Source organism: Schistocerca nitens, chromosome 8 (assembly GCF_023898315.1).
Source record: "Schistocerca nitens isolate TAMUIC-IGC-003100 chromosome 8, iqSchNite1.1, whole genome shotgun sequence".
In the NCBI taxonomy this organism is placed as follows: Eukaryota; Metazoa; Arthropoda; class Insecta; order Orthoptera; family Acrididae; genus Schistocerca; species Schistocerca nitens.
In genome coordinates, this window is record NC_064621.1 from 601,931,340 (window position 1) to 601,944,073 (window position 12,734).

Consider the following 12,734-nt stretch of genomic DNA (forward strand, 5'->3'; position numbering starts at 1 on the left):
ATCCTTTCGTCTTTACCTCTCCTTCCCTCCTTCCTGATGAAGCAACCTTGGGTTGCGAAAGCTTGAAATTTGTGTGTGTGTGTTTTTTATTGTCCGTATCAACATACCAACACTTTCGTTTGGTAAGTTACAGCATCTTTGTTTTTAGATATATTTTTCCAACGTGGAATGTTTCCTGCTATTATATTCATAGTATGAATAGTCAGAATGAAATTAGCAAATAAAAAATGCGCCCCCAACCCAGGATCAAACCATCGACCTCCTGTGTGCTAACCCAAAACTCTATCCACTGCACCAACTGCACAGCACTACTAAGATCTGCTGACAGAGGTAGTTACCATTCATGAGGTTATGGTGTTGCCTGATTGCCACTCTTTAACATCCTTTTACTGCCGGATGTACTCGCCAGATTATGGTGTTGCCTGATTGCCACTCTTTAACATCCTTTTACTGCCGGATGTACTCGCCAGACAAAATTTTGTGAGAAACATTTTTTTATTGCCGGCATGTGAGGAGTCGTGCTGCGAAGCCTGAGTGTGCGAATTTCGCTTCACCCGGTATAAGGGACAAAAATTGTTGAAGTATTCTGATTATGCACACATCATCTATATTACTAAATGGCTAAAAGTGTCAACGTGGCCAGTTGCAGGTAGCCTGTGTAGCAGCTTCCAGGGGCAACAAGAATTTTATTTTTCTATATTTCATATAATTATGAACAGAATTAAAAATGCTTAGTAGTCTACTCATTAAGAGAGATAATCATACGTTTAAAGGTTTAACACAATAAGACAATTATATCTTGAGGCAGGATTAGTCATAGTGCACAAATCACCGAAATTATAATTGTCCTGTATTTAAGAATGAGAGCATTTGACGACTTCCAATAAACTGTACATCTTTCCGGAACTTTCACACATACGCCTTCTACAGAATATGAAAGGGAAAAAGTTTATTGCTCACGATATTTTTGCTGTTCATGTAGTGAAACTTCAGCAACAGGCATGACTTTTAATTTATTAACTTTCTGCTGCTAATGTTATTTGCAACACATTTTGAAGATAGTATCCACTTATACCACTGAATGCACCTACAAAATTATCATTGCACAACACACAGTTCAGAAGATATGACATCAGAAACATTGTGATGGGAAGAACTAGCTTTTCTTAATACAGATCACAGATTACTCAGACTATACTCATCTAATGTTTGATAATGAAAACACTTAGACTTCCAACAAAATTTAAACATAATTTCAAATCTATACTAAACTTTTTCTCACTTACAGCCTCACAAACTAATTAAACGAAAACAGTTTATCACTTCATTGTTCCTGTAGTAAAACTTTGGCATCCAGCATGACATTTTAATTTATTATTTCTTTACTAACTAACTCTATTCATTACCCATTTTGCAGACATTTGAAAGTGTTTCCTTCATAGGAGTTAGATTTGTCCCACAAGTGTGGACTTTAACTTAGCTAGTTTGTGAGGATATCCTACATCCCCTATGACTTGCTGCTAACAGACGGAAAAAACGGAGAAAATGACCAGGATAAAATTAGTTTGCTGTTTAACAAAAATATTTTCTATTGCTCATTACTGTTAAAAGAAAGGAAATGATTATGCCATTGGACATTGACCCAGCTTGCTCAATTTTGCACTTACATTTCCCTGGCTAGAGATTAAATTGGAAGGGCATTCTTTAACAAATTCATACAATATGACTGCTTGTAGCTGGGGCATACTTAGGCAATTATGATTCTTAAAATTATGTAAGTACAATAAACATTTTAACTGATTTCAGTGACTTGTTGACTCAACTTCAACAGTAACAAACACAGAATTGCAGAAGATCTTAATATTTAAATGTTATGTTTGTAGTCTCAGTTGTAAATGACAGTGGTAAGTTTTAACTTTTTGCTGTATCATTGTAAGATATTTTTGTGATGAGTTTCCATTTATTTTACCTTTCAAAAATAATTTTCATAACACAGTGCATCACCTTGTCCTTCAGTCCTCCTTGTGAAACCAGTTTCTTAATTCATGTTAACTAGACAAATTAATTACTCCCACAATCGCAACAGTTCTTCATATGTAGAAACCTGTCAGCAGAGTATTTGCTAATGAAAACAAGGCAGTTACAAAATCAAGGTATAGAGAGGACTATCAAAATTTTTTTATGAATTTGCATTTTATGGCTTATTACAGCTTCTACAACTATGTTGTTATCATTACAGTCTCTCAGAACCTGAGGGGGCAAAGGGAATTTGCCTGTTATCATAAAAAAAAAACTATACTGACTGGCCTCAAACTTTGCTATTTTGATTTAATTTAGTTATTATCAGTTATAACTAATTTTCAGGAGATCTGTGGCAGATTGTATTAATATACAATTGAAGTTGCTAATTGTCAGAGAAGTACTGAAATAGTGAAACTGGCAATGCTTTGCAGTTACTAAATATGTATTGGATTTTTGTCCTAATCTCCTCTTTTCCTCCCTCCACTCTCTGTCAATTTCCCATTTCTCCTCCTCCTCCTCCTCCTCCTCCTCCTCCTCCTCCTCCCTGTCCATCTCCTCTTCACTCCTCTGTGACCTTCAGCCATGTTTAATGTTATTGTGTAGGAAACATAGATTGAAAATTTAAGTTGCTTAAAATTTGTGGCTGGTATCATTGTTATGTGGGATATGAGAGAGAGAGAGAGAGAGAGAGAGAGAGAGAGAGAGAGAGATATTCTCCACATACTTGATCTTTGAGGATAGCACCTTCAATGGCAGTATTTCACATAGTGTTAATCTGCGAATGTGTAGGGCTACCAAGGTTTGGATGATTCAGATTCCATAATAGTATTCTAAACAAAAACCATAAATACAACTGTCCTGTTTCCTGTTATAACTGACTGTGAGGAAGAAAACAAAACACCACATTGTTGTGTACAGAAGTCTTGTTCCAAATTATATAAGGAGAAAGAATTTATATGGGAGAAACACTTTGTCTAATGTAGCCTATGATCATCTTAATGTTTATTAAAGTATCATGTAAAAATCTAAAGTAAATTGGTCAAACACTATTAGAAATTTTTGGTAATAATGCTGGGCAATGTCCATCTTGATATAGTAGTATAGATTATACAGGATGCATCAGAGAAAGTATGTGCACTTTGAACTGTCATAGATAATTAAGTTTCTGATTAAACTAAATGTTACAAATTTTGGTTAAAGGGAAAGTTCAAATGGTTACTTTTAGTTTCAGAGTGTTTCCGAGTACAAATCACAATAATTCTATAACTCACACTAAACCGTCCTGTCGGAGTTTGCTCACACTGCTTGCATCTCATTCTAAATTGTGCCTCACTCAGTGGGAAGTCCAAGATGGAAGAATAATAATATGGAAAGGATTGATTGCTACTGATCACATCGAGGATGCAGTATAGAGTCATAGGCATAATGAAAATAATGCTAGAAATAGTCAGCTTCTGGACAAAGTTCTTAACCAGAAGTAGAAAACTCAAATTTACACAAGCACTACTTGGACACACCTGTAACATGTCATCTCCAGGGGCCGTGGCTGACTGCGTCTGAGGTGAGCAGCAAATTAAGTGTGGTGGATAATGGGGGTATGGAAGAGGTGCAGGGTGCTGTCTATGGGAGCATGGAAGGAAATGGTGGGAAGAGGATAGGGCTGTTAGGGGCAGCATTGGGAGGCTATGTGGGGGAGTGGAGGATGCAGTATTGTGGGGATTATCTCCAGTCAACTGCACACAGTGAAGATGATTAAGTTTGAGTTGTGCTTCATCTGACCCAGTGATGTTACTCATACGTCCTAGTTCACATTTAGCCATCATGTAACACATTCACAGAGTTGTACCCTGCTATCTGGGTCATCACTTAGCAGTGTTAGAATAAGATAATGCCAGCAGCTTATCTTCTAAATGATTCAGCTAGCACTTACATCACCCTTGTGTGATCCTTACTTTGAAAATTTTTGTAGTGAATGCAGCACATTGAGGAATCATTGTTTGTAGCTGTGCGAAATTACAGTTTTTGCACATCACCCTTGCATGAACTTCATCTTCTAGATGTGTAAGTGTTAACCTTATAGAAAAATCAGTTCCATATTCATTTCTCTACTGTAATTCTCTAATGTCAAGTACCATTTACTAACCTACTTCTTGAACCTCAATCATACATTCATCATCTTGACTTTAGTCTCCTTCCAAGATCGACTTCTTTTCTGTCGTTTGTTGACAAAACATAAAATTACTTTTACCTAGAAATTTAACTAGGAGGTAGGAAAAGAAATTTGTGTATAACACTTCAAAGTGTTTGTGCACATTTTTGGCACACATGGTATTTAACCATACTTGTAATTTAAATTGGACTTTTTCCCACCTAACTGTTTGTTGAGAGTGGACACCCTAAAGCTGAATATTCCTTTTATGTACACAAAACTGCTACCATTCTGTCCATACAAGGACATGTCATTTGGAGTGTGACAGATGTACCAGCGTCTTCATACAGGGAGTTCTTGTAGGACTCTGCATCGTAGCTGGTGTGTTTCAGTGCCTGTAGTGAGTTTTTTCACGTAGCAAATTCTGCTAATGAGCAATGTTACAAAGAGCAAAGTTGAATCTCTCTCTCTCTCTCTCTCTCTCTCTCTCTCTCTCTCTCTCTCTCTCTCTCCCCCCCCCTTCCCCCTCCTTTCCTTTCCACTCACCTCCCCATCCCTACCCCTTTCCCTCCCTCTCTACCCACAAACCTTACCCCTTCCCAAGCATGCGCGCACGCGTCAGAAGCACACCAAGCAATTGGAATTTGGGTGAATGATGTTCACCAACTTCAGGAGACTTTTCTTCTGCAAATTAAGCCAGTGTCAGCACTTAAGAAAGCAAAAAGAAAAAAAAAAAAATCTGCAAAACTGCTCACTCTCATCTTTCGTTGAGTGTGACACTTCTTGACATTAACAGATCTGCAAGAATGGATGAATGCCTTTAGTGGCTACCTTTGCTGGCTGCTGTTGTAGAATTTTCAGGTGAATTCGTGATGACCACTTCAGATGTTCTGTGATGGAAACAACCTGCTTCACTCAGCTTCTTGAAGAATAGTGAGAGCTAATTTCAGTAAATAAGCTGTGGTATTGAGGCAAAAGTTGCCTAATTAAGTGGCATCAAGTTTAAATGTTTGCGGCAGGCAGGTAGCCATACATTTAGTTATGTAACTGGTAAGATATATCCTTCATGAGAAGATTGAATTTTTGACTATAGTGAATGTGTGGACAGGTCTGATGATAAACAGAATTAGGTTGTGGCTTATCCACAATGCAAAAATTTTGTAGTATCCTTTGTAATAGCATATAGTTCACTGAGTAATTAAGGAAAATGGAATTTCTGCCAGAGAAAATAATTTTCAAAAAAAGAAATTTTTTGAAAGCAGCATTTAAATTTACTGATATGTTATCTGGAACTGTATGCAACCCGAAAACGAAGTAGGTTACAGTACACTTGTTCGCCCACTGCTTGAATACTGCTCACTGGTGTGGGATCCGTACCAGATAGGGTTGATAGAAGAAATAGAGAAGATCCAGCGGAGAGCAGCGCGCTTCATTACAGGATCATTTAGTAATTGCGAAAGCGTAATGGAGATGATAGATAAACTCCAGTGGAAGAATCTGCAAGAGAGACGCTCAGTAGCTCGGTACGGGCTTTTGTTGAAGTTTCGAGAACATACCTTCACCGAGGAGTCAAGCAGTATATTGCTCCCGCCTACGTATATCTCGCGAAGAGACCATGAGGATAAAATCAGAGAGATTAGAGCCCACACAGAGGCATACCGACAATCTTTCTTTCCCCGAAGAATACAAGACTGGAATAGAAGGGAGAATTGATAGAGGTACTCAAAGTACCCTCCGTCACACACCATCAGGTGGCTTGCGGAGTATGGATGTAGATGTAGATGCCATGCTGTGAGTAGCTGGTTTTTCAGACTGATGTAGCCGCAATAAAAGTTTTTGACTGATTGGAATCTAATTAACCCAACTTACACCCTGAATCCATTTCAGAAGTAGAGCATAATTACATAAATATAGCAAGTGAGTGTTGCAACATCTGAACAGTTGAAAACATATAATGGACCGAATTTCATCATCACAACTTACTTATTGGAAATTTAATGCTATTGATACAGGCATTTGGATCTTTGTTATGTGCACCATTATCTTGAACTCCAATTATATTCCATTTATACTGATTTGCTGGAGAAAGTTTGAATTGTTACTTTTGTGAACATTACTAATGCCTTTCTTGATGTTTTCTGACATAGTAGCCAATATATAACAATGGAAAATCCAGGATGGAATGTAACAATATTATAAAAAGGATAGTTGCTACTCACCATACAGCAGAGATGCTGAGTCGCAGATAGGCACAACAAGAAGACTCAGAAAATGTGTGGGTTGCACACACGCCTGTGTGTGCGTGTTTTTCCATTTGTTTTTCTATCTTTGAAGGTGTTGTTGGCCGAAAGCTCATTTTCTGACAGTCTTTTTGTTGTGCCTATCTGTGACTCTGCATCTCGACTATATGGTGAGTGGCAACTATCCTTTTTATCACATTTTTAATAGGTGATATTTGTATCTTTAGTTACTTGTTCTTTTACTTTTAATAATTTCATGTTCCTGATGGACTGCTGCTTGCAATTACTTACCTGCTGGTATGAAACTTGTCTTTTAACATGTTATTGTGTTTAAATACCTCCCCTTGCTCTCAAGTTAAAGTGGGTCTGTAATTACTGAGTTATTTGCACAAGCTTCCCTACCTTCCGTTCCCTACTGTTGTCCAACTAAATATAAATTGAGAATGTGTAATGTAAGTAAAAGATGTTGTGTACCCATTATTTTTTTTAGTTATGGCTATGTGATGCCTATTTTCTGTCAGGTTGTGTTGGTAAGACTGGTTTTGTATTGATCACATATTTAAATAAATGTATAGTTGCAAACATTCAGTGCGATGTGACTGAATGGATCATGGTCAGTGTGCGGCTATGGTTTGATTAGATGAATTAGTTAAGACTGTGCTAATAGTGCATCAAGCCATTAACACTTTTCAAAAAAATGAGCTATTTATTACAAATGTTAACTTTTTCATGGTCTACAGCCTGCTTCCTCAAGGTGTGACAAGCATATACCTCGAGATTTATGATGAATGCTCATTTACCATGGACGAATTGATTGCCTGGGCTCATATCCCAATCCCACAGGCCGTAATGAATGGAGAAACACATGAAGAATGGTATCAGCTAAGTGGAAAACAAGGCGAAGGAATGGAAGGAATGATTAATTTGGTCCTTAGTTATACAGTATGTATTCAAAACCATATGGAATGTGTTATCATATTTTATTTTGTGATCTTTTGACAACCTTCAGGAGCTAGTGGAATATGCTCAGATGGTATATTTTTAGATTTCTAGCCAGATTAATAATTTCATTTTTATGCAAAATATGCTGAATAATGAACTAATTGTCATCAGATGTTGCAGATTGTTTTGCATGTGCTCATAGCACCCAACTTAGATGAAAGATATTGTACATTGGTTATTTATAAAATTCAAACTGTCAAGCCAGTTGCACACTCTAAAATATTTTGTAATACTTGAAAATGGGATCAACACGCGCGCGCACACACACACACACACACACACACACACACACACACACACTTTGAAGCAAAACATTAGTATTGAATCTGTAGCTTGCAGCAGCTTTCAAACTGTAAAATTGTTTAGTTGATAAATGGTATTTTTAGGGAGATTCAAGAGGATGTATGTCAATACTGAATAGATCACAAAAAAAAAAAAAAAAAAAAAAAGCTGGTAACTTGTTCAAAAATTTTATTATGTTGACGTATTTTGGATGCAGCCCATCTTAAGAACATACGCAAAAGATAAGTACAAAACCATAAAGACAAACATTATTCACAGAAGTCTTAAAGATACAATAGGTATTACAAAATGATTTAAGAAGCTTAGCAGTGGCATGAGAACACACATATAAAAATGTTTTAGGTAGGCAAGCTTTTGGAGCCAGTGGCTCCTTCTTCTGGGAGAAGGGTTGAAGGGGAAGGAAGAAGGGTGAAGGAAAAGGACTGGAGAGGTTTAGGAAAAGGGGTAGAGTTCAGAAAAATCACATGGAACCCTTGCTCAGGGGAGACTTACTGGATGGGGTGAGAAGGAAAGACTGATTGTTGGGGACTGTAATGGATGAGGTACTACAAAAATATTTTAAAAGAAAACCCAACCAAATAGCCTTAATACAAACTATGGAGTCACATGTGTCTGTCCTCACCATCAGTGCTCATCTGATGGAGAGCTACCATTACAAAACATAAGTACCAGAAACTGCCACCAGGTGACAAGGCTCTATTGGAACAGTGACATTAATTTCATCCACAGAAATAAATGAATGTCTTGATAATGATGCTGAAAATAGTATAGAACTAGGAACAAAAACAAACTAAATACAAAAATTCAATGATCACACACAACAGTGCATAAATCATACAAGGTTTGTATAGGGCTAGGAGGGAAGGGTTAGAAAGGATAATGGGAGGGGAAAGGGAGGTAGCATATTGGGAGAACAAAAAAAATCATATACAACACTGTATTTACACACACAAAAAAAAATGTGAAGCAACAAAATCATCCAATGTGATAACAACCTCTCACGGGGGCTGGTTGATGAAGGAAGAAAGCAGGGATGAGGAGGCAGCATCTCTACCACATAAATGGTGGCACTGCATTGACTGAATATTTAATACATCAATGCAACTGCTAGTATTCCAGCTATCTGTACGCAATATATGCATTTGCAACTAACACTAAACAGCATTACAAATTGTAGTGAAAATACAAAACAAAAATTTAATTGTAATTGCGCAATGGTGTCAAAGACCAAATAGTAATGAAAAACACTACTAAGAAAGCCTTAGCTAAGGACTCACAGAATACAATGGTAAACATATGTTTCCGAAAATGAACAACTTTCAGTTGTTGAGAGCCTAGCCAGGCTTATCAACCAAAAGGCACTTCAGCTAACGTGTGAACAACCATGTAGTAACAACACAACATATCACCATGAACGAAACTGACAAAGTACAAATATTTTCAGTAAACTTAAAATCACACACACACACACACACACACACACACACACACACACACACACACTCTTTAAGAAAGAGCTACTCTGTACTAGAAAGGACAAGCATGAATGTTCTAGTAGTGTACAATACCCAAACAGAACAACAACAACTGTAGACATTGTACTTAATCAAACAGTGGAAAATATAGGATGGAATGTAACAGTATTTTTAAAAAAAATAGTTACTACTCACCATATAGCAGATATGCTGAGTCACAGATAGGCACAACAAGAAGTCTGTCACAAAATAATCTTTCGGCCGACAAGGCCTTTGTCGAAAATAGAAGACACATGCACATGCCCACATGCAAATGCAACTCTCACATACACGACTGCAGTCTCTGGCTGCTGAAGCCAGACTTAAGTAGAGATCCAGTGAAGTAGAATGGACAAAGTTTGAACATCATTGTAACATGTAATATCCGAATAAAACCATCACATGTATATGTGTGTATTTTAAACAAAAAAGTGTATAGGATGATTGTTCATACATTATGTTCTGTGGTGGGCTCAGTTGAACATTGTTTTAGTTTATATTTTATGCAGTTCTTTATTTTGTATGTATGGTGAGGTTGCATTTGGCCATCGTGAGAATGTTCATACTTGTTCTTTTTATTACAGAGTACCTGTTTGTTAGCTAAAGCATGTTCATGCTTTTAAGTTTACTGAATGTGTTTTTATTTGTGGTGGTACGCTATGTTGTTACTACATGATTGTTCATAAATGTCAGCTGCTCCTTGGGGATACTATTGGTCCTATATGTGTTGGGCCATTCATCATTACACCCATGTCTCCTAGTCTTAGTTTAGTCACAATCTTCTCTGTGACTTTTGGTTGTTAAGCCTGGCTAGACTCTCAACAACTGAAAGTTGTTCATTTTCAGAAATATATATGTTTATCCTTAGAGTATAAAAGTACTTAGCTAAGGCTTTCTTAGTAGTGTTTTTCATTACTATTTGGTCTTTGACACTATTGCGCAATTACTGTCAAATTTTTGTTTTGTATTTTTACTACATTTTGTAATAATGTTTAGTGTTAGTTGCAAATACATACATTGCTTACACATAGCTAGAATACTAGCACTTTCATTGACATATTAAATATTCCGTCGGTGCAGTGTGTTAGAGATGCCACCTCCTCATCCCTGTTTTCCTTTATCAACCAGCCCCCATGAGTGAGTGGTTGTTACCTATTAAGCTGGATGATTTTGTTGCTTTACATTTTTTCTTTGTGTGAATACTGTGTTGAGTATGACTTGTTGTTCTCCCAATATGCTGCCTCCCTTTCGCCTCCCCTATAATTCTTTCTTCTCCTTTCCTGCTAGTCCTACATGAACCTTGTATTTTGTATGCACTGTTGTGTATGATTCTGTTGAATTTTTGTATCTAGTTTGTTCTTGTTCCTAGTTCTGTACTGTTTTTAATATCATTATCAAAGCGTTCATTTATTTCTGTGGATACAATTAATGTCACTGCGCTAATACAGCCCTGTCACCTGGTGGCAGTTTCTGGTAATTATGTTTCACAATGGCGACTCTCCCATCAGTTGAGCACTGGTGAGGACACACACATGTGACTCCATGCTTTGTATGGAGGCTATTCTTTGGTATTTTTTGAATATATATATATAAAAACAAAGATGATGTGACTTACCAAATGAAAGTGCTGGCAGGTCGACAGACACACAAACGAACACAAACATACACACAAAATTCAAGCTTTCGCAACAAACTGTTGCCTCATCAGGAAAGAGGGAAGGAGAGGGAAAGACGAAAGGATATGGGTTTTAAGGGAGAAGGTAAGGAGTCATTCCAATCCCGGGAGCGGAAAGACTTACCTTAGGGGGAAAAAAGGACGGGTATACACTCGCACACGCACACACATATATATATATATATATATATATATATATATATATATATATATATATATATATATATATATATATATATATATATAAACAAAGATGATGTGACTTACCAAACGAAAGCGCTGGCAGGTCGAAAGACACACAAACACACACACAAAATTCAAGCTTTCGCAACAAACTGTTGCCGCTTTCAACACTACCGCCGCTAAAATCCAGCATTTCTAGTTCACAAACAGTTCTTTTCACCTTTTAAACAACCATTTCGGCTAGTTCTAATAACTTTCGCTTTATTTCCATTTCTGTTTTTCCCACATCACTGATAATTTTTATCCGCTTCCCACAGGTTTTAACGTCATTATTTCTTCGTCAGACAATTGTTAGCCTCATTTTCATAATCTGCCACCACAAAACCACTCCTTTTAATATATTACACGCAGTTTTTCCGAAATTTTCCCGAATTTCTCCGTCCTTTAACGTGTTTTGGCGGCAACACAACCACCTAACCTTTGTGCACATCGTCGTCTACCAACCCAAGTCCAACATAGCCCAGCTGTAACCAACACCTTCTCGCCTTTTTTCACACCAGATCTCCAGTTACTTTCCAGTTCACCTTTATCTCTCCCCATATATTTCTATTTTCATTTTCATTTCAGCCTCATGTTACACTTTCCACCTTCTAATACCATGTCACCCTCACAACACCCCCACAACGACCCCATTAAGTTTTATTTACATTCCCTCCGCAAACATGCCTTCGCCCTAGCCAGATTACGCTCCCATATTCTATTTTCTCAGGCTTGTCTGACATTTGGCATTACCCCCAAAGGCCTCACACTCAAAGTTCCCATCTCTGGCTGCAACCCTTCTTTCCATCAGTCCCTATACCAATTCCAAACTGAACAATCCATTGCCCTCACCCATCTAATCCTTCACCTACACATCAACTCAGCCAATGAACACACCCGTCAACTCCTATCCTTAATAAAAGTCCTTAATCTTTCCTCTCCCACATCCACACCGGCTGTTCAGAGCATCCTCCTACAGGCCAACCGTAAATTAGAACAGCATGCCACCCTCCACCTCAAAAAACTATCCAATCTCCTGGTTTCCCACCTCCGGAAAGGCAAATCACTCACCCTTCACAACCTTTCCAGCAACCCCGGTCTTTAAATATGTCTGTGTGTGTGCGCGCGCGAGTGTATACCCGTCCTTTTTTCCCCCTAAGGTAAGTCTTTCCGCTCCCGGGATTGGAATGACTCCTTACCCTCTCCCTTAAAACCCACATCCTTTCGTCTTTCCCTCTCCTTCCCTCTTTCCTGATGAGGCAACAGTTTGTTGCGAAAGCTTGAATTTTGTGTGTGTGTTTGTGTGTCTATCGACCTGCCAGCGCTTTCGTTTGGTAAGTCACATCATCTTTGTTTTTAGATATATTTTTCCCAGGTGGAATGTTTCCCTCTGCTGGTGAATCACCTCCTCGTACAATAGCAATAGTAAACCATGAATTACCATTCACAACCTCTGTAGTAGTGGAAGAAAAATTTATCTTACATCCTACAAAAGTTATCGGTCCTCAAAGTAGTTGCTGTTGTGCTGTCTGCTTCGGTTTAAGATCAAATGTATCTACATTCTTGTACACTGGTAGTCTCGCTCTTCTTGTTTATCTTCTCCTTCG

At 37.8% G+C, this 12,734-nt stretch overlaps 1 protein-coding gene across 1 annotated transcript in view; it reads left to right on the forward strand.

The window, feature by feature from the left end:
• Window positions 1-12,734, forward strand: part of LOC126199044 (toll-interacting protein-like) — a 65,871-nt gene that overhangs the window by 36,346 nt on the left and 16,791 nt on the right. Inside the window, exon 4 of the mRNA XM_049935749.1 lies at window positions 7,152-7,353. Within this exon, the coding sequence (XP_049791706.1) occupies window positions 7,152-7,353 (202 nt within the window). The remainder of the gene's footprint in view (window positions 1-7,151; window positions 7,354-12,734) is intronic.